The sequence below is a fragment of the Aedes albopictus genome, chromosome 2 (assembly GCF_035046485.1).
Source record: "Aedes albopictus strain Foshan chromosome 2, AalbF5, whole genome shotgun sequence".
Taxonomy (NCBI): Eukaryota; Metazoa; Arthropoda; class Insecta; order Diptera; family Culicidae; genus Aedes; species Aedes albopictus.
Window position 1 is genome coordinate 368,559,948 of NC_085137.1, and position 27,727 is coordinate 368,587,674.

The 27,727-nt window shown below is 38.2% G+C and overlaps 1 protein-coding gene across 5 annotated transcripts in view; it reads left to right on the top strand.

Moving 5' to 3' along the window:
- The window catches only part of LOC109430546 (putative ferric-chelate reductase 1 homolog), a 184,352-nt gene extending 156,851 nt beyond the window's left edge, over nt 1–27,501 (top strand). For 4 of the 5 annotated variants that reach the window (XM_019706612.3, XM_062852939.1, XM_062852940.1 and 1 more), the window contains 7 exons: nt 15,442–16,059; nt 16,125–16,278; nt 16,339–16,644; nt 16,710–16,936; nt 17,002–17,358; nt 26,312–26,446; nt 26,516–27,501. In XM_019706612.3, coding sequence (XP_019562157.1) covers nt 15,454–16,059; nt 16,125–16,278; nt 16,339–16,644; nt 16,710–16,936; nt 17,002–17,358; nt 26,312–26,446; nt 26,516–26,653 — 1,923 coding nt within the window. In that variant the 5' untranslated portion in view covers nt 15,442–15,453 and the 3' untranslated portion in view covers nt 26,654–27,501. The remainder of the gene's footprint in view (nt 1–15,441; nt 16,060–16,124; nt 16,279–16,338; nt 16,645–16,709; nt 16,937–17,001; nt 17,359–26,311; nt 26,447–26,515) is intronic. The other variant, XM_019706614.3, reaches the window with a different exon arrangement.
- Nucleotides 27,502–27,727: the final 226 nt, after the last annotated feature.

The window sequence follows — 27,727 nt, forward strand, 5'->3', positions numbered from 1 at the left end:
TTTTATGCGCTACAGAATCCAAAACTTCCTATTGTGCTTCAACTAACCCACACCACAGAATTGTCTTGAGCAGCGTTCGGAATGCTCAAACAAGCGTGTTGGCCATCAATATCAACGCTGACGCGGTTCAACTTTCTACGCACCAAAGCATGATTGCCCCCGAAAAGCTAGTTTTTAGGATATATTTGGCTTTCACGAATTTTAGTAATTTTTACTCAATTCCCACCGCATTGATGTCAAAGAAGCAAATGATCACACAACATTGGAAAATATGATGCCTTTTTTTAAAAAAAAATCAACTTATGACGTATATTAGGGTGTTTCAGAACAAAATCTGCCAAAAAATCAACTTTTTAAGGTTTTTCTGATTACAAATGTGATAATAACATACGTTTCCTTTAATTTTATTGGGATACGTTGTTTGAAGAGCTTGTAGCAAGCAAGTATATCTTTCAATTTCTGCCGAAAAAAATATTTTTTGACAAGTTTTTGTTCAGTTATGATTTTTTGAAGTTCGAAAAACACAAAATTGATTTGATGCACCTCTTAATTTCAATGGATTTGGCTGAAATTTTGACCAGTTTCTTCTTCTAGGATGCCACTCATAATATGCGGGTGGACTTAACCTTTCGTAATTCGCGCGGTTCCTGCGGCAGCACCACACTAATGCTGAGTACACAAAGCGAGATTTTTTCAGCGTGTTAAACAAAATACAACAGCGCGATCGCTCGAGGGTTAAGAATCAGAGAACATTTTTGGAAAAGTGGACAGGCCTAATATTCACGGAAGTGGTCTACGTCAGAACTAATATGGTTCTTTTTATAAACATGCGCTACAGTTACAGATCAACGGCAGGATTCGACTGGGATACCTGATTCGGTGAGAACGTGGCAGTTGATGTCGATTCATTCCTTATGTCCCGCTGTGGGTGGGTATAAAAGACGGTCAAGTCAACTTCCACTTGGCGGGGTTCCTGTCAGGTCATGGTTGTTTCAGGAATTCCTTCTTTACCCAACCTGCCCAAGCGATGAGGAGACCCCGAAGCAAGTCATATTTAGGGAAGAGCCAGTGGCCAAGCCACACTCGAATTTTCAAGAAAACTAATCTGAAAAACCAAATGACGGTCGTTGACGCACACCACGACAACGTAGTGTATGATCAGCGTCCCTGTCTGAGTCAAAATAACCCCAATGCACGATTAATTTAGGGTTAAATGTTATCTTCAGATCTCTTTCTTGATATGTATATATATTAAACTAATTTCACATTATTATTTTTAACCCTAGTAGGATTTGTTGGCCCATATGACCCAGATTTTACAAATTTTATTTTTTTTTCTCCAAATTACATATGCTTTTATTAACCCTAAAAGGGATACCTTCATGGCCTCAGTTTCGTCACCTCGCTGAGTGTGTTCCATCAAAGACAAAATCTGAAAGGCGCCTGGGGTCCAATGGACCCCAGGTATCCCTTTTAGGGTTATTTAGGTATTCTTTTCTCTACTCGGGAACCCTTGAAACCACCCGCAAATCACCGAAACCGACCTTACCCGAGATCATTGTTGCCGCTCCATTTCGTATCTACTCTTTTCCAGTGTCAACAGCGTTTCTGTGGGATCAAATCAGATAAAATGTGTGCAAATCAACTGAGCTGCCAACTCAATGCGACGACCTCGCGAAATCATAAATCATTCCAACATTTCAACACCAAGCACCAGTTTCCTTGAACCGAGTCGAAGCCCTCGATACGCGACGCGAGACTCGAACTGGGAGGAGCTCGACAGGTTGCCAATTTCGTCGCCGATGTTGGTTGAAGGCTGACTGACCCGGCTGACATGTTTGTGAACTGAACGGATTGAAGGGGTAAATAAGACAACATGGAATAATGACTGGCACATATGTTTGCATGCCTTAAGCTCTTGTGAGGGAACCTGTTGTAGAACAATGTGCACTGCTGTGGGGTCGGAAGGTGAAGTACATTATCTCCGCCAGGTAGTCAATCAAATTATATCAATATTATAGACACAGGTTGGATGAGAGCAAATAGGTGCACCGTCATGGCTGGAGGGTGAGCCATGTCCGTCCATCCCGCTTTGCTCCCACTACTGTGCAATGCCTATATTATGCGCCACAAAATGCTAGTACACTTGGTTAAAGAACCCACATGAAGAGAGCAGTTGTTAGAGCACTTCAACCCGAACGAGAGTAGCTTCGTCGGCTTGGGTGGCGATCGTTGGAGCGAATTGGTAGAGGTATAGTTCATTGCTCCAATTTCAAGCCTCGGTTACAAGCTAGGTGGGTTGTCGGACTGATTGTTATGTTCTCTGCACATGCAAGATTTATTATTTCATATAATTTTATGTGTGCATCGTATAAAATTCTCGATAATAGATCCATGCCCCTGTACCATGTTCTACTTTGTAGCAGACACAGGAACGTTCGTTGGCCTTTGTACACCGGGTTCCACCTTGCATCGACTCAGCCAGAGACAGCCAACGAGGCAGGTTCCGTCGTCGAAAGGTGGAAAAATGTGTGCAGCGTCATTAATTTTCCTTTCTGTTCATGTTGCACTCTTGTATAAACATATCGGGCAAGTGAGTTGGCAGCACCGTCGAATGTCGGTATGGCACTGTTGTAGAGTCTCAATTATAGAGGTACCTTTCCGGAATGAGGATGATGTACTGACTGCCATGGGCGTTGCACAATAGAGGGATTACTAGGTAATTGTCTTTCGATAGAACTTCGATATTTCTGTTTAGTAAATGGATTTGATATTCCTCATATACTTTCCTAAGTGGAACATTGAAAAGAATTCTCGAGTTATATTATCCTAATTGACAATCAGTATTGTATGCACCCCTAGTTTCCACTCGGCGCTACTGCCAGTGCGGAACTTCTGTGTCTTTAAAGGAATATGTGCAATGTGTCATTTGTGTATCTTCTGGGCTACAGAACCACCTTCGCCGAAACCATGGTCGTACTAAGTCAAAGGTGTCCTATTCGTAGTTCAAGTGTATAGATTGTCCCACACCTTCAAACGCCTCCGTGCCTCCTGTTGAGCTTTTGAAATCCACGTGTTCTCAATTTCTATGCTACTTCACAGGAGTCTGCTCCCGACAAGTTGACTCACTGGAGCGCGGTACCTGCGGCTAGCATATATTTATACATGGTTGGTGGAATTTCCATAGAAAATAATGATATTAGTTCCATGTCATAGCTTATTGTGCCGCACTCCTCCGATGCAGGTTAACGGAGTTCGTCAATCACTAATTGTGAGGTCAACCGTTTAATGTGTGTCATTAGTTGTGCTCGCTTTCGTTGTGGTGCAGTTGGTTTAATCGGGTTTAGCTTTAATAGTTATTTTAAATTATTTCTTGCTTTTATGATCAGTAACATATTTCTGGATTATGCTTATTAGAACGCCTGCATTAGATCTGCAGTGATACAGTTTTTCCAAATCCATTACTACGAACATTAATCCATTGAACGTCATTTATTTAAATGCACCACTACCTTGAAACAACATTGCAGTATGTAATACATTATCAATCTATTGAGGTTTTAAAAAATTTTGAAAAATTTCAACGTTTTGATATTGAATTAGGCTAATAGAAACAGTCTAATAAATTGTTGACATGATTTGATTTTGGCATAGTTTTGAGTTTTTTAGGTTATTTTAGGTACCTATATTATTTATAACTTCTTGAAAATTACCGGATAAAATCCAGTGATCTACTTAAATGCAGCATCATTGTTATCCGGACAGCATTCTAATTGAACTTTTTCCCGGTCACTGTGTGTTACCGTTCTGGTCAACTCATTATTCATTTACAGCTGTTACAGAACACCTTTCTTTTTCCAACGAGTGAAACCTCAATACCATCTACAGTCGGAAACCACTAAATTATTCGTAAATCCTTGGCCTGCATTTTCATTTGCCCCGTCTTCTGAGTTGAGGTCAGCGCTTATCGCCGATTTCGTCGTTCTAGCGGACCTATCACCTCTAGTAGCTGTAATACCAGGGGTGACCGTTAATAGCGCGATGTTTAGTGAGCACGTGATAGGGTGCCTGTACCAATTATGGCACTACCTAAGGACAGCTATTTATACAAAAATAACGAGAAGACCAACGAATGTCATCAATAAGTTAAAAGACAGCTTAGTTTCCATACTTCACAGGAAAAATATAGAAACGGAGCCAAAACTACTTTTAGTATTTATTACAGCGTGCGCCAATGATAGGAACCCTGTACCAGTTATGGTCACATTTTTTAACTTTGGTTCCTTTTCGCACTATTTGCATGCATTCCTTACGGGGTTAGCCATAACTGGTACACTATGGCGAAAAAGGGTGCAAGGAAGCCGAAATTTTAAGGAAAATGATTTATTTCTGCTATGTTTTGAGGAAAATGTGAAGTTTAAATGAGTGCTACTATCTTTTGTGAACGAGATCTGTTGTTAACAAAATTTTTCTTGTTGATTTACATCGTTAAAGGGTGAAAATCAACTATAGTGAATAATTGGTACTGTAGCCATAATTGGTACACTTACCCTATACACCCCTTCTAGTTGTTTAATGGGGGCGGCCCACCACCCCATCCGCATTGCTGCTCTGTGACTGTATGTACAAGCGCGGTGGCTATCGTGTTTTGTGTTTACCAATTCTCAGTGGGTAACTCGTCGTAGCCAATGTTTTCATTCGGTTCAGTGATTCTTTTTTGGGGCGTCGTCGTCTGTCTGCCCACTTCCGCACAGTAGCTAGCTGTCGGACAAAACATTGCTCTATGCTACTACGGGTTGGCTATTAAAAACGCAGCAGGTCAAACATTTCCTATCATTCCGATTATGAGGAGAAGGGGAGACTGTAGTTTTATAGAATATCCTATATGTTTCGGTCATCTACCGCAGGTATGGCCAATGGGGTAAATTGCACCTTTCAAGTAAATTTTTGAAACGCATTTATTAAATATGAAATTGAATAGAAAATCTCTGCAAGCCCTTAAGGGTTCAGTAATGCCTGTTTCGAAAGCGTACACTAATTTCCCAGACATGTTTATAATTCAAACTCAAATACTTAAATATTGTAGGGTATCGGGATGCTTCGTTGGCATAGTCCTCTCGTTTGGCCTATCTCAACGTTAACCAAAAACTCAAACAAACACGCATAACTGGATATCGGAAAAGCTATGCGGCAAACAACTGTAACATTTCGTTTCAATTTTAGCACTGTGAAGCATTAAAATTGAATGAAAATGTCACTTTGTTTAGCTTTTGTAGACGCCATGATTCTTCGGCTTAGTGGGTAGTCTATACACATGATCATAAATGGTATGATTCTGGAACATTTCGAACTGACTTTTTAATAACTGAACATTTGATGCGACGGTCAAAGACGCTATTTTGAAGTTGTATATTTGTTTTCAACGAATAATAAATATTTTACAAATTGAATGTGGGCCGAATATTGAGGACATTTTTTTCCACTATGTACCCAAATCTTGGCCCATCACTAAAGTGACGTCAACAATACCGATAAAGTGACGTCAACAACATTGCTTGCGTAAGAACCAGAAAGAACGAACAGGAACAAAGATTTTGTGTACGGTAACTGTAAAAATATAACACAATAAAAGGGTTGCATTGTTTTCGTTAATAAATTAAGAAAGAACTTTAGTTTAAGTAATTTATTTACAGTTTTTTTTAAATTTAGCTCCGAAAATGTAATTTACAAGTAAGATTGGTAACAAACAGATAATACTTCAGCAGAAATATTGAAAAAAATGAGATAATAAGGGGTTTAAGTGCATGGAAAGCAATAGGCCAACGTTGTATCCACTAATAGGCCAATTTTTGTACCATAGACCAACGTTGCATACCATCGCATCGAATCTTTTCAACTTAATAAAGTAAATTCTTGAATATTTACGTTAATTTACTTCCAATTGGTGAAACATGCATTGCCTAGAGCGTGTAATAGGGTTAACATATTATTTCTAGTGCTATTAATTCATGAGTTATGGTCAAAATTGTCAAGGCGGCTTGCAAATTAGGCCAAGGAATGGTACATATACCCTACTTTAGTTCCAGAAAAAAATGCGCCTGAAGTACAAGTTTGAATACAAGGGTTTCTTCGGTAAAGCTCCTTCATATTTTATTCTAACATTTCTTGATATCCACAAGTGTTTTATACAAAGTTTTTGTGAAACATATTTTTTGAAAGGTTGTTAAATGAACATGTTTTTTTGCGGAAGCTATTCCATCATACATTTAGATCACTGAAGCTAAAATTAAAAAAAAAACAAGATAACTTCAGGAATGTCTTTTTACTCAAAATTGGTGGTGTAGTGATTTTGAAAACACTTTTGGCCACCCTGTTTCCAAAGGATTAAAAAATTTTAAAACATATAAAATAATTTTGTAATTTTGTGAATATTGTTGAAGTGTTTTGATTTTTAAATATTCTTAAGAAAAAATATGTGTTGGGAAATAACCTGTCCACACCAATCTACGGTAGATCTATTCGCCAGAGTTATGCAATTCGGATCACTGCAACAAATATGTATCACACGCGACGTTGCTAGCATGCAAGACACAACTTAGCGCGAAGAACGATTTTATTGGCAATAGCAAACTGTGTTCTGAGGTTTGTATTTTTGCAAAGCTTCGAACCTATCCTATTGGTGGTTGATCGACTAGTAGCTGTATTTCCTCGACTCTGCTTCTCATTCGTTAAAATCAACATACGCATTCGCTTTTTGCTAGTGTTTGTGAGATCTTTGGATCACTTACGTACGAATTAGATCTAATTCCACTACTGTGCCACAAACAAAAATTATCCTACCTACCTAAACAATATGGTTTGTATAACAAATTGAAAGAATCAATTTCATTTTTTTTTCAAAACATTAATAAATAGGCATTGCTACTATGTATTTGATTTCGATGAAAACGTGAGGCATTTTGTCATGGCCAAGACCACTTACACGCTAATAAAACCGTTCCGATATTCAAGAACAAAATATCACGAGAAGTGGAACCTGCAGCCTATTAAATTTCATGATTTAGTTCTAGTAAGCGTGATCAGAAAATCCAGTTTTCGAGATATATTGTCATAAATTTAAGAACACATTTTGTACTTGTTCGATTCGTCCATCCATTTCATAACGCTTTGCAAAAATGTGAACTGAATGCATAATATTGAGATCCACAACTACCTTATTCTTATTCGTGATTTGGTTCCGCGTTCTGGAACTCTGTTCATGCGTGCTGTCATCATTCTTAATGCACGCACAAAAACAAACATCCGCCCGGCAGCTACTGTACATACAAGTTTCGCGAACAATTACTCTCGCCAAATCGGTTTTATCGCTTGCTAATTAGGTATTATTTAGTGGTTTAACCTTCACATACCCGCCTCCCGACAACTCATTTTGAAAATGCTGGCATTTCGTCAATTTTCATCCGATTTTTTTGAAGTCGCCCTTAATCGATCATAAATTGGTGCAAGTTTATTACACTCAAGTGGTCATGTAATATCCGGAACCATTCCGGAGATATTCCGGATTGTACTGGGGTCAGGGGGTGGGGGAAGGCTCTATTTTGTCAAATAGCTAAAAGTGATTATTTCGTGTGTAATTGTGTTTGAAAGGCTCCCGCGGAATCTGTTTCAGGTGTTCCGGAGCGACCATATCAGTTGCTACATACTTCAGCCATTTTTTTCTGCCTCATTCTCTTGAAACCATGAAATTTGATACGTCGCACGGCATGTTTTGGTTGCAAACCATAAATGTTCCGCGATATCACCCCCGTGGAACCTATGCTAGATGTTCCGGGGTGGCCATATTAGTTGATACTGACTTCAGCGTATCGTTTCTGACTCAGTGATTCGAAATCATGAAGTTTGATATGTCGCACGACATGTTTTCGATGAAAACCTGAAGTGTCCCCCAATGAGGCCCCCGCGGAACCTGTCACGGTGATCCGGATGGGTCAACTGATTCAAATTTGATTATCGAAGTGGTGTTTTATAGTTCGCAATGAAAATTCAGCTGAAAATCGATGGTTCAAACACAATAATGCACGAAATAATCATTGTTCGTTATTTCGGCACCCTCACTGACCCCAGTACAATCCGGAATATCTCCAAAATGGTTCCGGATATTGCATGACCACTTGGCTGTTATAAACTTGCACCAATTTATGATCGATTGAGGGCGACTTCAAAAAAATTGGATGAAAATTGACGAAATGCCAGCATTTTGAAAATGAGATGTTGGGAGTCGGGTACGTGAAAGTTAATAAACTGCCCATGATCGCATATCAGTCCCATCTTTGCTGGGTTTCCTATTCATATGGGACAATTATGCGATCATAGGCAGTAAAGGTATCCTCAATTTTAAAAAGTTCAGTGCTACTGCAGTTGTGTGTTTGGTACTCGCATGTGTTGCTTAATTGTGTCATAGTAGATTGATTTTTCTAGATTTTACCTAACTAAGTGGCTGCTTCAAGTGACTGTATATAGAACCAACAGAGATAATTGTTGCTGAATGGTTCTTTTCATCGAATTATGATATCTCTTTTAATATTAGAAACGTTTATCTACATATTATTCGACAATTAAACTTGAATGTCATCGGTAAGTATGTTGCAAAGTCAGAATAAATGAAGTTAAAGTGAAATCGAAGTTAAAGTGAAAACGACAAGAATGCTTCGAAGCCCATCTTCGACTAAATGTAGACCGTGAAGTAGGTTTTCATATCCGTGAACAAAATCACGTTGATGAGAACGTAGCCGTGAACGAGGTTCTAGCCTCTGTAAACAAAGTAACCAGTCTCATGAACTGATGGATGGTTTCTGGAACTAAAATCACGTTTCTATGATTTTTCGTAGTACCAGTGCTCGATTCCGCAGGCGTTACGCGTAGTTTGCGCAACATAGTTCTTTGTTGTTCCTGAATCCATGATTTTAATTCATGGTGTACATTCGTAAGCCATCTTCCAGCTCGTTCCAGAGCTCGTGACTGAAAGTTAACGTTTTCTGGAACGGTTTTATTTGCGTGTAACAAACTGCATTGTTGAATTGATTGACTATCAATTTCATTCACTTTGTACGGTCAAAACTAGCACGCGCTGTGAGTTATATCAAAGAAAGCGGCTAAACTTCAGCTTCACTTAACCTCTTCTGATAAGCGTAAACAAAACATTTGTACACTGCTTAGCTGTCAAACGATTACACGATAACTACACTTGGCAAAAATACAACGGAAAACCCAATTACTTCATTTTGAGTTTTTCCACTTATGATCAGGTTTTGATGTGATTTACTCCAATGTGCGTCTGCACAAATTTATGCAGATGTCGGAGTGTTGGTGGGATATGGTTGACAGAGGGTTCACACATTGGTGCGTGGATGACAGGCGTAAGGGTAATAATTAATTAGTGTGTTTATTACTCTAAAGATAAGGGCTCCCCCAAACCGACGCGACTGTCGTCGGCCACAGAGATTTTCAGGAGAGCGGGCAGTGGAGCCGTGTACTTAGTGCATTTTCAAAGGCACATATTAGATAAACCGAGCAACGCTTTGTGTTATCTTGAAATCCCGCTTCAACAGTGCATGAGAGCTTCAGGCGTACAAAACCCACGAAGCAGCTTCAAACTACACTGCTTTTTTATTTTGTTCTTGCTCACTTGAAACAAGCTTAAAATGAAAGACAATGCATTTTTTTATTTTGTTCTTGCTCACTTGTAACAAGCTTAAAATAAGAAGATGATAGTTTTGTTTACGTAGAGATTCGTGCGCTCAAAATCGTGAGTAGGTGCCAAAGTCGGCCATTGTGGCGGCCATTTTAGGATTCTAACAAGTCTATTCTTAACCTTTCAGGTCGCGCGCCTGTTTGGTCCTAAAACTGCACCGCGCTCGTGTTGTTAACGACAAGCGAGGTTTTTTGTAGTGTTGTACTTTTTATAACGGCGCGCGTTCTCAAGAGCTAAGTATTCTTGGATAACTGTAGGAGAATTTACAAACATTTTTTAATGCATTCAAAATTGTGAGGTGCTAAATTCAGCCATTGTGTCAGCCATCTTGGGATTCAAATGCGCTTGCCCTTGAAGATTTGTCGAATAAACTCTATAAGACATAAGCCACAACAAATTTAACAACATTACCATTTAAGGATTTTTTTTAAATATCTTTCAAATTGGTACGAAGGTTCTCAGAATTTGATGAAATTTTTTACACAGGTAGGAGGGGTGGGGGTAAGACGGACATGTTTAGGAAACACTCTATTTTGACAGTGTAAACAATGCGATAATTAAAATTCTATCTCCATACTATTTACTTCAACTAAGGTACTTTACAGTCTGCAAGCCGATTTTGCAATAAAGTTTGATTTTCCATGACTTTTGAGATAATTAAAAAGTGATCTCCAAATGTATGATTTTCAACGGTGTGGGTAAGACGGACCGGTAGGGTGGGTAAGATGGAGACGTTTGCAAAATTAGCTAATAAGCCATTAATTGTGTTAAATGATGTTTATGGCCGTTTATATTCGGTAGATCAAATATTGTAGAATCTAAATTTGGTTTTGAATCTTTTAGCGAAACGTGTTTTTGCAAATTAAAATCTATTTTGTAAGTTGGAAACCTCCATACACTATTAAACGCCTAACAGTATGCAATGCTCTGTTAATTTTACGAAGTTCAAACTATTCTAACAACAAAACATCTAATATAGGGCGGGTAATCAAAATTTGAACCAAATTGCGGCTTTCTGAAGCAGTGCAAATTTTAAATGATTTTTTCTCCCACATGGAAATAATTTACTACGGCAAAATCGTATGTACATGAAAGCCACGGGTATAAGCTTTCTGTTAAATGGTAAAAAGTTTGTATTTGCACCGAATTTCATTGAAATATTTGATTTTTCATCAACAATGATTTTAATCTTAATTTGAACCATCGTAATCATAATTTGAACCAATTTTAATCTTAATTTGAACTACTGGCGGCAGCAGCTCGAGCAACTCACAAAACAGCCAATTCCATGCTAAACAATGAAAAATCACATGAATCTGCTAATGCTCATACCTATTTTTCATTAGGCAGTGGAATCTCAACTCAGAATGTTCGGAATTCTTTAGGAATTTGGAAACTAAATTTGGATTTTTTCATCCCCCAAGAGTAAACAAAGCAACCACTAGCGCTATCTACAGGCCAACACTAGAAGCTCACCCCCGTTTACTAGTTCAAATTTAGATTACAAATGGTTCAACTTAAGATAACATTCTCCAAGTAAGAATCACTTAAATTTGATAATTTTATGACAAATAATGCGGAATATTATTCGGTTGGTCGATTCTACGATAAATAAGCTTTCATTTGACGTGTTCACATATTGCGTGTGATACAATGCATGAGCTGTTCCAGTGCACCGAAAATGTGCTTTCTCTTGGTGGAAATGCGTGAAATCACAGTGATTTTTTTAATTGCCTGTTTTCCATGACAAAAACGCTTTTTTCAATGCTTTTAAAGTCCATGTTATCAGGTTATATTACGGAAAACTGTTTAACATCTTCTTCGTGACAATATTTGCCTGAAAAGTATGTTGTTTTAATGAATTTTGAAATGGTTCAAATTAAGGTTACAATTTGTCTAGTTCAAAGTTTGATTTCTTACCTAATGAATTTTTAAACAAAAAATCAATATGAAATGCTTTACACGGCTTCCACAATCATTTTTGTAATCCATAGATTTCAATCTGTGAACAATGTGTGGATTTTAATGTGTCTCTTAGAATACTATTAAAGTAACCCCAACACTGTCCGTCTTACCCACCCTCAAGGCGGACCGTCTTACCCCCACACAACGCAAAATATTAATTCCACCACCGTTATCCATAATCTATGAATTTTACCTGAATTTCGTTGTGTATAGCACGGAATAGTTTAAAACAGCTGGGAAACTCAAAATAAAATGTGAAAACTTAGCAATTTAATGTTAAAAAAGCTAATTTATTGCCGCCAAAAAATTAGATCCCATCTTAAAAGCGTGTAGCCAGGTAAATAATTGTTTATTTTTTACACTTTTGACATATGTATTCTCTCATGGAATGGTTAAATAATCGTCAACCGATAATAATATAGAGTTAATCGCAAAAGAAAGTCAAGTTTCAGCTCTTATGTGACAGAACTACTCGGTGGTCCGTCTTACCCCCCACCCCCATATGAAGTGACCGAGAAAATGTGAAAACTTGCAATCGACCATCACGGATTTGAACCAAATTTGGCTGAAACATTTGTTTAGATGGAAAAAGAAAAAAATCCAAATTTTGGTGCCGATCGGATCACCCCTCGGCCCGTGGCAGCACCCCTCGTTTTGGCCGATATGAAAATTATCCTCTCTTTCTTTTATTTTTATCATTGGAACGATTGCACATAGACATTTTCGACCTTTGGCTTTTTTGAAGGAAATCGTTAAGGGAATCCAGAAAAAATATTATTTTTTGATGCAGTGTTGCCAGATATCATATTTTTCAATTTTAAAACTCAAAATCGATTTTTCTCAAAATTTTGTTTCCATCGTGTTTATCAGACGTTTTTCTATCGAAAAAGCTTAACTCCCCGAAATAATTTGCGTCGTTCCTGAGATATAGCGTTTTCAAGAAAGGATATTCATTTTTTCATATAAAATGTCATATAAAATCAGGTACAGTTTATAAATTTCGTAAAAAACATTGTTTGCTGCATGTAAAGACGTTTTGTGCTGATTTGAACAATATATAGTATAAAAAGGATTATAAAAATGTGACAGTGTTGCCAGTTTACCATTGGAAATTAACACATTTTTTTCCCGATTTCAGCATTTATAACCCCTTAAATGAATAGTTACACATTTGAGAAAATTCCTTCTTGGACTTCTACAATATTCAATGGGAAAAACCTCCAATGAATAATTTTTGGAATTCCTGAAACTGGCAACAATCCTGCGGAAAATTCTTGCAGTTCTCCTAAACAAAGCATTTACATACTGAAATTATTCACACGTTTTCCCAGAATCTGCTTATGTTTTGTTTCAAACTATAGTACAGATTTATTTTTGGGAATCCCTGAAAATGCTACTTCAAGCAAATTTTAACATCATGTAAATGTAAACACTTCTTAAGAATTCAATCACAAAATGTTTAAGTTATCCCGTGAACAACCAACATATTTTATTCAAAGATCCACTAAAAGAAATACACAATAGTGTAATACACATACCGTCGTGCGGGGCTTCTTTATACATTTTTAATGGTTTTTCAACTTAATGACATTATAACTCCCAGAGTAGTACATGGATTTCCACAATTTTTACACATAATAATCGTGAGTGTGTATGTAGGATGCATGCAAAATTTGAACTAAATCAAACAATAAACAAAAAAGTTGTCCATACACCAATCGGAGACATCTCATATAGAACTAGAGGGGGGCTACTTTGGACATTCATAATTAAAACAAAACTGCAGTTAAAATTCCAGGTTTATTTAGAATACTACTTTGTACCAAAACTGTTGTATACTATAGCATACATGATTTCAATAAATATATGCGTATTAGGTGGTTCTGTGCTACCTTTGATATTATGAGCAGCGTGATATTTTGATATGAACTTAAAGGCTTTCTGGGGCCATCAATCCTTTATTTAGGTGAAACGGTCATTTATAATGTGTATCGATACAAATATTCCATTGTATATGCTACGTCGATACTTCTTGCACGAATTGAGCAACCCTTTGAAATTTATGAACTGTAGAAACAATGCTTACAGAGCAAATGTTCTGATACGTCATGTATATTTTTATAATTTATTCGATGTTTTTTTGCCTCCTGACAAGCAATAAAGGGTTTGTTTGAACAATTTCCACCAAATGAAGCTGAAAATATTGCGTCATAATAGTCCCAAAGGCATCAAAAAGATTTGAACCATATTTTAAATTCAAAAAATCCATATTCAAAAGTGTCCAAAGTAGCACCGTATTTCAAAAGTAGCCCCCCACGACGGTACTTTGTATAGTTTGTTGAAAAAACTTGTAAAACACTTGTAAAAAAAGTGTAAAATTTTGGAAATTTTGTACACAATGATTCATTTTTTTTTTGTAGAATTAAGAGGTATGTTAACTGGAAAAGCTGCTGGCTGGTGTAGTCAATTTCTCTTTGAAAAACGCATTCTCCGCCGATTCCCTCTACATAGCGCGCGCGGTGCGGTGGCGATAGTTCGTTCCACTATTCCTTTCTATTTGGCGGCGGCGATGCTAATGGATGATTCACTACTGGGGCAAGCTGTTACCACTACCGACCGTCCGCCCGAATGCGGTGCGCGGTGGTGCGGTTCGCGGTATTTGCACCAATTTTTATGCCTTCATTGATTTATGCTGCTAATTGGTGACCCGGTGGCGATAGTGTGAATGGAAAATGGTTTCGGGGGCTCTCTGTGTGTAGGCATGCAGGTATGTGCGGTGTTTTAGTCATTTTGTACAATTTTTTGGCCTTATTCTCGTCCAGTGACTCTTGATCAGCCGTAAACTTTGGATCGCGTGCAGGTTAAGCGGTTGGGATTTTTTTGTTCCGTTTCGAGGGAAACGACGAAGTGTTCTAGGTTTGTGCTATAGTGTGCTGTGCACTTTGATTTGGTTTACGGCTGAATGCCGTTGAACAGCGTTGTTTAATGAAATTACTGGAATTCAGTTCGTTCGATTGGAAAATTAAAAATTGAAGCCTAGTATAATGCTGGTAGGAGGAGTTTTTGGAAAAGTTCACTATTGAATTAAAAATAGTGATTGGTTTTCTATTATTATGATCAACGAGTGCATGTAAGTGACGTACAGGTAAGCTTAATCATGTGCATTTTTATTATTGAACTTATTTTATCATTTCATGAGTTTCTACTCCTAGTTCTAGTGTTACGTATGATTGTATTGACTCAATTTTCGCAACCCACCAATATTTATTCTGCGGCACTCATGTATTCAGTGGTAATCAGAGCTCTTATCAAGGTTCTACTCTAGGAATTTGTAAGAAGACTATCTGAAAAAAATCCTAGATTTCCTGACCGTCGATTTCAAAGAATAAGTTGTACAGCATACCTGTTCTGGATTTACTTCAATAAAGTTCTTCATGATATTTCGGATCCCTTTATTCAGTGCAGTTACTTTGGTAAGAAAAGTTCTCTCCAAACGATTTGGGTAATTAACCAATCGGATTAAAGATGTTCCGGGTTATGGTGTGGAGCCAAGCTGACTGGTGCAGTCGGTGAAGGGTAATGCTGAAATTCATTGTCAAAGTAGATCAATCTCACAGGGATTTGCAACTTCTTGCACATATTCTCGTTCAAGGTTTTCATTTTTTTTTCCAAAAACTTTATTTGATTTACCTAGCACCAATTTTGTTCATCTCCTCTCATTACAGACGTGACCCAACATGCGACCCCTGCTGAGCATTGCGCTAGTGCTCAGCGCACTGATCGGTCCCATCATCACACTGCCCAATGGTGCCCCCGAGAGCGTGTGCAACACAATGCTTCCCTTCCACGGTGGTGGCATTCCACCCCTCACCACGGCATCACCCTTCCGGATAACACCGGTTACCTCGGTGGTTGGCAGTGGTCAGCAGCTGCAGGTCGAAATCGAATCCTTCCCCGCCAACGTTGTGTTCAAGGGCTTCATGATTCAGGCCCGCAACCGTTTCCCACCGAACGAAGTGCTGGGTCAGTTTGAGCTGACTGACGAGAGCGCTATCAAACTGATCAATTGCGGTGGGGAATCTAACACTGCCACCCACACCAACACCCAGCTCAAAAAGGATCTTGCCCTGGAGTGGATCGCGCCGGCTAACTTTAAGGGCGAGGTGGTATTCAATGCCACTATTGCTCAAGACTACGATAAGTTCTGGGTTGGATTGGTGTCCACTCCAGTGAAGGTGGTGGAGAGTGGCCAGGGTCCCACTTCGGTGGTGGGAATTTCCACCACTCGACAACCGCCAACGACCACCACTGTGCCACCGTATGTTCCACGTGCCACTGCTGCGGTAATGGAATAGGAATATGTAATTCAGAATGTTTGATAACATTTTTTTTTCTTTTCTGATTGTAGTCGGATTCAAGCGATCCCATCTACCAGGGCTGCGGAGATACTAAAGGATGCTTCGGTTTCCCCGAGGGTTGCGTTGAAAGTCGGAATTGCCGTGCTGTTGTAGCCACTATTGTACAAGGCGAGCGATATATTTTCGAAATGAAGTCCGGATACAGTAAGTCGAAACACAGTAATGTATAGAAGTTTGATTTTTAAGCAATTTCATCTTTCACAGATCGTCCAGCGTACATTGCTGTAGGTCTGTCCAATGATGCCAAAATGGGAGACGATTCGGTGGTGGAATGTGTTCCAGAGCAAGGAACTGTCAATGCCTATGCCTCGTGGACATTCGCCGGACCTTACGGTGTATCGCGGCAAGGTATTGCTCAGAACTTCATTCGCTTGCTGGAAAAATCGTACGTCGATGGTGTGATTCACTGCAAGGTTGAACGCGATGCCGTTACCACAGTGAAGGGACAGAAGTTTGATTTGATCAACGAAAAGTATCATCTGTTGTTGGCAACGGGATTGAAGGCTGATTGTAAGTTATTCTTACAATGTGCATTACAAGTGATGCGATACAAATAAGTTTTTTGAACATTTCAGCAACCCACGTGTCCTATCACGACATCGGACGTCATGTATCAGGAGTTCCATTGGCTTTGGCCGAGGTTGGTCCCGTGCAAGGAATGTCCAAGCTGTTGCTGCGTTTGCACGGAGCTCTTATGTTGACGGCATGGATCGGAACAGCATCACTTGGAATCCTGTTGGCTCGTTACTTCCGACAGACCTGGGTGGGAAGCCAGCTGTGTGGAAAGGATCAATGGTTTGCTGTACGCGAAACACAAAAAGAAAACAACTCAACCGTGCGCATTAAATCGATTTCCCTCTATTTCAGTGGCACAGATTCTTGATGGTGCTGACCTGGTGTTTGACTGTTGCTGGATTCGTCATCATCTTTGTGGAAATCGGTGGTTGGTCACAGGTGGATAATCCTCATGCCATTCTAGGAGTTGTTACAACAGTGCTGTGCTTCCTGCAACCCATCGGTGCCTACTTCCGGCCACATCCCGGAACCAAGCGGAGACCACTGTTCAACTGGCTTCACTGGCTGGGAGGAAATTTGGCTCACATCATTGCAATCGTTGCCATATTTTTCGCTGTTAAGCTACAGAAGGCTGAGCTGCCCGAATGGTTGGACTTCATTCTGGTCGCGTTCGTTGCGTTCCACGTGTTCATGCATTTGATCTTCTCCGTAAGTACATTTGGTGACGGATGAATAATTGTGTATGTATTTTATATATGAATGTTGTCATGCTAGATTACCTAGCACATAAATTAGAGGTCTGTAAAGTCACCTCCGCATGCAAATGTTCACGCCAATCGGTCCAGTAGTTTCAGGGTCAGATATAAATTCATTTTCATAAGTAGAAATTTACTTCGTCATATGCGCTAATTCCCGTCACACAAAACGGAAAAAAGACAATCATTACAGATACTGTGACTTACTTTTGCTAATGCCAAATACCTCATCAGATGGAAGCAATAGATGTAGACTATCGATCACTAGAATCTTTTTCGTTTCGCGTACGACGAAGGCAACCGTTCTAAAGCAGAAATTGTTTCCATCACCGTTCAATTTTCACTTCGCCAGATTTATTTCATAAACCAACTTTTAATTCACACCCCACAACAGCACTTCTAAGGTGGATTTCACTGCTGCAGAATGCAGCAAAAGCTGTTCAGTTAATCAAATCAACCGCTTTTTTCCGACGGTAAAATATTTTCAACATACGAAATATTGTGTTTTACAACCACAGAGAAAGATTTTTTCGTTGCACTGTGACGGCGTATTGTGATCTGGTGGCCACGAACATTATTTGAAATATTTTGGTAGCTACATGTCTACGATCAAATCATATTTTTCTTAGAAGAGTGAAAAGTCCCGTAGATTGAACTAGATTTAATAAGTTGTATAAGACATTCATGTAGACTTCTAACAAATGGATTAAAGTAAATAAATAAATAGGTTTTGATCATCCTGTATCACGTAGAAGGTGTGTCAGGATTTGAATTCAGGCTGTGCCCGAAATAGACGTGGACTAGACGGAAACAGAATTCGAGGGACAATTATGCAATATTATCATTTAATGGAAATTGTAGTGCTTATATTTTTTTTTTTTTCAATATATGGAAGTTAATTTATAAATTAGTAATTGATATCAAATTGGCCATGAGAGGATAGGCCAGGTGCAAGAATTAATTTGATCACTATTGGTCGGTGCTTAGATAGACGGGAATAAGTTAAACATCTTTTTTAAAGATTTGAATAAATTTTGTTAGTTTACTTCGCTGAGCGTATAACTTAATTTATAATGATTTTATGGTTGTCCTGCGTTTTAAAGAACACTCAGTGGAAAAAAATATCGAAAGTCATCAAAATACCTTATGAACTTTTACTATACCAAAAATTATAGATGTCATAAGAATATCGTGCTTGAGATGACCAAAGTCATAATATAGACTTATGAAAAGAGTAAAAAAAAACCCTAATTAATCCACCTAGCGGTGATGGTGCCTTTCTCGTGCCTTCGAAAACACATTTCAACACAACTCAAGTGACATGTTGATGAATATCGCACTTTCATACGTTTAACAGAAATCCATTTCATGGCATCAGAGATCATATCGTTTATCTGGATTTTTGATTTTTGAGCCCTAAATTCCTAAAAAACATCCGCAATCTTGAATTTTGAACCGCCATTTAGGATTTAAGTCCAGCAGCTTGGAAATTCTGGTCGCTATTTTTGGACTCCAGACTTCTTCCCCATACCAGATACACCCATATTGCATGGTTTAGAGCCTAAAACTCCATTAAACAGAAGTCATTTTGAGTTTTGATTTGTCATCTTAGATTTTAGACCACCATCTTGGATACTCTGTTTGTCATTTTTGGAGTCCAGATTTTTTCCCCATATCTACCCATATTGCATAGTTTCAAGTCCTAAAACTCCATTAAACAGTCGCCATCTTGAATTTTAAGACGCGATCTGGATTATTTTTGTCGCCATCTTATTTTAATCGTCATTTTTGGACTCCAGACATCTTTCCAATACCAAATATACATATAATGCATGGTTTTAGAGCCTGAAGCTCCATTAAACAGCCGCCATATTGAATGTTGAACCGCCATCTTTGATATGTTTTTCGCCATTTTTGGACTCTGGACACCTTCACCATACCAAATATACCCATATTGCTTGGTTTTAGATCCTAATACTCCATTAAACAGCAGCCATTTTGAATGTTGAACCGCCATTTTGGATTTTAGACCGACTTGGATATTCTGGTCGCCATTTTTGAAGCCTAGTCTTCTTCCCCATATCAAATATACCCATAGTGCATGGTGTCAGGTCCTGAAACTCCATTAAACAATCGCCATCTTGAATTTGGAGCCACCATCTTGGATATTAGACCGCCATCTTGGATATTCTGGTCATCATTTTTAAACTCCGGACATCTTCCTCATACCAAATATATCCATACTGCATGGTTTTAGAGCCTGAAACTCCATTAAACAGCCGCCATCATGAATTTGGAGCCACCATCTTGAATATTAGGCTGCCAAATTGTTGACCGAAATCGTGGAATTTCTGGTCTCCAGTGTTCAATCCGCATAAAATTCGCAAACCATGCTAAAGGTTACAAAAATCACCGCAGTTTGATGTGTCGCATGATGCGTAGGCTCAGTTTTATATCCCTTTCGTGACGAACCAGCACAATTTTGCTGTTGAGCAATACCAGGTTTGATTTTTTTTATCTGTTAGGACTTTGTTTTAAGTGATGCTAACTGTTTCCATAATTCAGCCATTACTTATACTTGTATATGTGTAAACAAACTTTCGTTTACGTTGCCTGTGGGATTTACCACAACAAAGTAAACAAAAAGTGGACGAAAACCGTCAAACATGAAAAGGTTTAAACCAGTGGTCACCAAACTGCGGCCCGCGGGCCGCATGCGGCCCTCGAGAAGGTTTAGTGCGGCCCGCGATCTGATTATGAAATATATTAGAAAGATTGCAAAAACTTAAAGCAAACATTTTCATCAAAGCCCTTTTAAGAAGTAAAGAATTAATTTCCAAGCAAAGGATACCAATAAATAAAAAGCTAATTTAAATCAGTATAGTAAACTTAACATTTTCATCTGCAAAATAATTATGCCCAAAAAATTATGTCTGTTTCATTTTTACTCTGAAACATTATTCTGTAACACATAGAGGATGACTTGTATGTCGAAGTTAAATCCTGAAACTCTATTAAAATTTAATCAGAATAAATTCTTAAATGCCTTGCGGCCCGCAGCCTTCTTGTAAAATTCAATTGTGGCCCGCATAGACAGTAAACCTGAGGACCACTGGTTTAAACTGTCGCATATTTTTTATTTCCGATATATCTAGGAAGTCAAAGCTAGAAATCGAAGACAATATTTTCGAGCTTATTTGTTTGAAAAAACTAAGATATTTAACAAAACCGATAGATTGAAAGATCTTTTTTTGATAGAAAATTCAATAAAATTTCGAATGAGGGTTAAAAAGCTGCGATAAGTTTGACCATTTTCAAGTTATAGCCAGTTTGAGGCAAGCAAAGTCAAAAACATGTAAAGTTCAATTACTATGTAACGGTTGAGATTTGACCATATGCGTACACATTTTTTTTACCATTTATGATCCTCCATCACTCCTTAAAAAGTTTGCATTCACCCATCGCGACCCCCCGGAACCGGTTCCGGAACACTACCAGTTCAGAACCAGTTCACGTTATCGAAAATGCCACTGTTTGATGTGTCGCATGCATGGGTTCAGTTCTCTTTTATATTTGGCAACTTCCTGTGGGACATCCGGAACCGGTTCCGGAACACTGCCAGTTCTGATATGGTCTGAGACTATTTTCCTGCTTACCGTTCATCAGGTTATCGAAAATGCCGCCGTTTGATGTGTCGCATGCATTGGTTTGGTTCTCTTTTATATTTTTCAACTTCTGGCGGGACATCCGGAACCGGTTCCGGAACACTACCGGTTCAAATAAGATCTGATACTATTTTCCTGCTAACCGTTCATCAGGTTACCGGAAATGCCGCTGTTTGATGTGTCGCATGAATGAGTTATGTTCAATTTTATATTTGGCCACTTCCGGCGGGACACCCAGAACCGGTTCCGGAACATTACCCGTTTAGATATGGTCTTATACTGTTTTCCTGCTTACCGTTCTTCAGGTTATCGAAAATGCCACTGTTTGATGTGCCACATGCATGGTTTTAGTACACTTTTATATTTGGCAACTTCCTGGGAGACATCCGGAACCGGTTCCGGAACACTACTGGTTCTGATAAGGTCTGAGACTATTTTCCTGCTAACCGTTCATCAGATTATCGAAAACGCCGTGGTTTGATGTGTCGCATGCATGGGTTTGGTTCTCTTTTACATTGGCCACTTCCGGCGGGACACCTGGAACCGGTTCTGATATGGTCTGAGACTATTTTCCTGCTTACAGTTCATCAGATTATCGAAAACGCTGTGGCTTGATGTGTCGCATGCATGGGTTTGGTTCTCTTTTACATTGGCCACTTCCGGCGGGACATCCTGAACCGGTTCTGGAACACTACCGGTTCAGATATGGTCTGAGACTATTTTCCTGCTTACCATTTATCAGATGATCGAAAATGCCGTGGTTTGATATGTCGCATGCATGGGTTTGTTGCATTTTCATGTCTGGCCCCTCCCAGGGGTACCGATCCGGAACACCTAAATGGCCATAACTCCGGAACGGCTGGACCGATCCAAACCATTTTCAATAGGAAACAATATGACTATATGCCGCGTCGAATGAACCGTCGGTCATTAAATCGGTTGAGGTTTACTGCCAAAAAGTGATGTGAGTTTTTTGTACACACACATACACACATACACACACACGCACACACATACACACTCACAGAAATCACCTCAATTCGTCGAGCTGAGTCGATTGGTATTTGTGACTCGACCCTCCGGGCTTTCTATCAAAAAGCCATTCTTGGAGTGAACATATAGCCTTTCCAGTACACTTAGTGTATGAGAAAGGCAAAAATCTTAAAATGATGTAGACTGGAATCGATCCATGAGCGCTGGAATCACTGAGCTCAAGTTTAATCTACACAGCTACCGGCGCTTGAGAATACCATGTTGCTGAACATATATAAAAGCCAAGCTGTGAGATGATTTTGTGTCATAGAACGACTTTATCAAATTCATCCTAATCATTATAAATTATTTAAAGTTTACCGCTTTTTTTTAAGACATCAAATTTTGGATTTTAAAAATTCAAAAAATCAAAAAATGCCCTTTGGCATTTTGGTTTGTAAAAGTTCAATCTTATCGGTTCATATACAGCATAGAAGCAGCCCCCAATGGAAGTATCGCTCAAAAAATTTCAAAAACAATTTTACAAAAAGAAAATTCCAAATGAATTCCTGAAAGAATTTTCAGGAGCAATAGCTGAAGAAACACCTGCTAGCCCCTGGGGGAATTCATAACAATAACTGCTGAGATATTTTTGGAAAAACCCCCTCATACATAAAAATCCCAAACATTTTTTTAAAGAATATCTGGAGGAATCCATGGAGAAATTCACACATCTCTGTGTGAATGTCTGCAAGAATGTATTTCTGCTATTCTGTAAGAATCTCTGAAAGAATTTGTAGAAAAAAAATCAGAAGGAATCCTACAACTTTCTTGGAGCAATTTCTGGAAAAGAAATGTATTGAAGGAATACCCGGGCAGAGTTCAAGTACTAACGATCAAAATGTGATATTGGTTTGTTTGAGATAAGAGGTAAAAGTACTGAAAATAATAGCAACAATTTGTTCTTTAACCATCTATACCAATAGCAAAATATGATATTTGAAGATCAATCAAATAGCTCACTGCTATTGGTTAGATCTCACCAAGAGCTAAATGTGCTATGATAATGATGTTCCAGCAGTAAAATTGAGATATTATTCTCAGTACTTTTACCTCTTTGAGATATCACTTTTTGTTCTCCATATCAAAATATGCTATTATTGAGCTTTTTTCCTCTGCTCGGGTATCTAAAGGAATGTGAAAAAATCTTGGGAATTTCCTTAACAATCTCTTGTAGAATTTCTAAAGCAATCCTAGAAGAAAATCCTTGAGAAAACTACCGAGAAAATATTGAAGAAGTCCTGAATTTCTGCTTCTTAATGTATCCGTGAATCATTTTCTCAAACAATCCATGGAGTATTTTTGAGAAAGTTTATGGAAGGTTTCTAGATGAATGCTTTAATTATTTCTTGAAGAATCCATATAAAAAAAATCAGAAGAAATTTGTATGAGAATTTCTGGAACAATCTGCAAGATTCTTTTGAAGAAATTCTTAAAGTACTTTCTTAAAGAATCCATGCAACATTTTTTAAGTTATCCGTGCAAGACTATCTCAAAGAGCTCTTGGAGAAATTGCTGAAGAACATTCTTAAGTTTAAAGGAACCCATAGAAGATTCTGTGAAAGAATTACCGACTGATTTTCTTTTGGATATCCTGGATGATTTTTTAAAGTAAATCTACGAGGAGTTTCCAAAATAGTCCTTGAAGATTTTTTTAAAGATACCTGGGAGTTTTTCTGTGGAACTCGTGAAAGTTTTTTTTTAATAAATCCAAGGATGGATTTCAGCAAGGGTCCATGAAAAATTTATCGAAAAATCCTTATAAAGAAGTCTTTGAAGGAAAATCTGGAGATATTTATGAAGAAATTATTTGTCAAATGTATAGTTAAAGCCTTGGAAGATTTTCTAAAAGATTCCCCCGGAAAATTTGTGAAGGTTCCTCTATGGCAGTTTCTGTAGGAATCCCTGTAGAAAATTCCGGAATCCTGATTTCCCTTTTTTCAAAAACAATCCCTGGAGGAATTTCTAAATAAACCCCAGGGAAGACTTTTTCAAAGAAATTCAGATTTTGAAAAAAAAAAATCTCTAAAGCAATTTCTGGAGCAAATCCCGGAGAAAGTTTTGGAATAAATCCTTTTAGGATCGTTTGAGAGAATGCTTAAGGAAATTTCCGAAAGGTTTTTTTTTGTTTTGAAAATATTGGATTTTCTAAAGAAATTGCTGGAGGATTTTTTTTGTAGAAACTTATATACAACTTTCTAACACAACTCTTTATGAAGCTTTTCGAGGAACTCCTAGTGGAATTTCTAGAGAAATTGGAAGTTGCTATGGGAATTTCTGGTAAAATCTTTGGAAGAATTTCCAAAGTAACTACAGCTAAAAATTTTTAAAGAACCTTTGGAACATTTTCTGAAAATCTCTGAAATAGTTTCTGAAGGCATCGCTGAAAGTTTTATTTATTCCTTTGGAACCGGAGGGATCAATATAACCCCGGCAATGTAACCGAGCATAACAAACTTATTCGAGGCCAGCGAGACCGCAACAGTGGCGAAATTAACCGGCTCCAAAGGGTAAAAGGATTCTCTGGAAAAATCTGAATAAATATCTAAAGAATTTTTATGCAATCTCAGAACGAATGTTTGGAAGAATCCCTGGAGGAATTTCTGCTCAAACTCATGGATATTTTTTTTCGAAAAATATGCAGGAATTTCAGAATTAAATCATGCAAGATGGTTTGAACTAATTCTTTGTACAATTTTTAGAATTGGTGGAATTTCAAGACAAATCCATGAAAAAAATTTCCAAATGATTACATGGAAGATTTTTTGAAACACTTCGTGAGGGATTTTTAATCGAATGCAGAAAGATTTTTTTGAAAAGATTTTATAGAAGAATTTTTGAATACATTTTTGGTTGATTTTCTAAAGAAATCCCCATACGAAGGCCTAATGATTTTTTTGAATAAATATCCACAGGAATTTAAAAAGTAATCCCTGAGCGAATTTCTCAAACAATCTTTGAAACGATTTGTGAAAAATCATTGAGGAATTGGTGAAGCAATTCATGCCAGGTTTCGTATAAGAATTCTTTGTGATTGTCTGAAATAATCTGTAACATGATGATTCAATTTGGAAAGTTTTCTTCAGAGACCATCGTTATAAAGCTGAAAATTCTGGGTTCACTTACTTTTATTTAACACCGCAGAATTGCAACATAAGACGACCAAGCAGATAGCGGACAGCGGTACAAATCTACACTACTCGTACCTAAAGAACGTTTTGCAAATAAAGCACAACCAGTAACTACGCTGTATGGGGCTGTCCATAAACCACGTGGTCATTTTTTTGGGACTTTTCAACCCCCCCCCCCCCTCCCCCCCCGCGTGGTCATTCGTCCATACAAACATTTTTATTTGTCCATACAAAATGGTCATTGACCGATTGGGATATCTGAAATTAACGTTATTGTGTATGTCCATTGCTCAAAATATTAGTCCTTGAATCAACCATACATATTTTTGGAGACAAAAGATTTCGATCGTAATAAGCTAGCGACATAGTGGTTTATTCGATATTTAGCGAGAATTCCCTACTAACAAAAGTAGCTGCATATGAACTTATGAAGCAAACGCATTCGGAAGAAAGCTCTCTTCAGCTCTTATCCAGCAAAAATATTATTTGGTACTAATATATGCCAAAAACTTCTTATCAAAAACTCAGTTTTCATGCAGTTTTTTTATAATATTTGATATATTTTGGTATATAATTTAACCCTTCAGGACGCGCACTGCTGTTATAAGTACAACACCACCAAAAAACCTCGCTCTTCGTGTACAGCACCAGCGCGGTGCAGTTAAAGGCTCAAAAGGGCGCACGTCCTGAAAGGTTAAATAAGAATAAAGTAAAAGATTTTGCTTCGAATTTATACAAAATTCGATTCTATAGACATGTTGAAAATTGAAATGTTCACTAAATAGAGGTATACCTGTAATAAAAATGGACATTTTTAGATAATTATAGTTTATCCCTCTGTGTGCATCTAATTTTATAGTAATAAATATAAATGAATTTGTATCAATTTTGAGTGTGCTATTAACACCCCTGGGAACATAAGTCTCGTCGTATTGTAAATATTATACACATAAAAAATGCACCATTTTGTAAAAATCCATAAAAGTGCACCTAACATCGATCACAAATTTCCTTTCCTATACTAACCCTGAAAGACTTCCACCCGTCAGAACAGTACACTTCCAACCGCCCTAATTAGATTTTCTCCTGGATACAGATCGGCGGCTGCGCAAGCGAGAGGCGCAACAACCAGCGTGTGACCTCTATGCAGATGGCAGATATGACCCCATCAAGAAATTCGATGAGCTCCATGGATCGTAAGCAGGATGCTGCTGTGAGTGTTGTTTTGGGGACCAATTTTGACCGATCTACTAATCCGTGTTGATTTATTTCCTTTTTTCAGTTCTCGGGCTTCCGGAAAGTTATGCTGTTCTTCTACATACTCATCATCGTGGCGTTTGTGGTGGCCCTGGTGGTCATCACGGTGCTGGCTCCGATCGAGGACGCCGTCGAGAGCATAAAAAAGCAAATCATGAACTAAGAGCCTTATTGTTAAAAAACAACCGAACTCATCCGACGGGAACCAGTATACCTTTGATTGTTGATTACTTGTGCTAATTTACAGTGTACCGTTGCGAGAGACGGTGAATATGTATGTTGCTTAAAATGTGGCGCACAGTGTCGATTTATCTGTACATTTCTAAAAACCGTTTTTGCAGAATTTTCGTGTAGATAAGTGTGTACAGTTCAGCAATTTAATTTGTATTATCTATTAAAAAGCCCTATCCGAAGGAAAACAAGGAATAGAACGTGAACAATCAATGACAGTATAAGAGAAGAAGGGTTCACCCCCTGTTGTACAGTGAGTGGAGATACGTCAGACAAAGTGTTAGGTAACCTTGGGTAATATGGAGCCTCGGAACAAAATAGTCTATTGACGGCAGAGGTACAAGACTGCTATTCCAAATAGCTACGAAAGGTCTATCATAGCTAATGTCGGTTTTGTCCCGAAGGTGCATATTACCTCAGGTTCTCCTGTTAGTTGTGAGCAACAGATAAGCAGTCAGAAATGTGCCATCTTGCAACGAAAGAAAGGAATTGCAGGACACCCCACCAATTTATCAGGGAATCAGTATTTACTGCGAGATGGGACATGGCTGGCGATTTTTTGATATTTAGGTGTAGTTTGTTTCGTATTTTATATATATTTTAAATGATTCGTATATTAACGAAACTCAAGCCAGGCTACTTTATCGATAGCGTAAGCAAATAAGGAAAAAAAAACGAAAAATAACATGTCGTACTTGAAAACCCCCATTTCATGAATTAGGATCAATCGTATAGTAAGAGCTAAAAGACAGTTTAAAATAAATGTTGCCATCCATCAAACCGTTATTGATTTTTTTTGTAGACAGAATGTTGAGTGACGCACATTCACGAACGATTAAGTTACCATTGTCTCGGTTTTGTGGTGACCCAATTCCAGTTTCCTGGAGCTCCACTCCTCCACAATTGCGATCGATTATGCTGCAGCCAATTCCACTTCTTGGATCGACTCACCGTAGACCTTAAGCTTAATTTCATCTGCAAAGCCGATGATTGCCACTCCCACTGA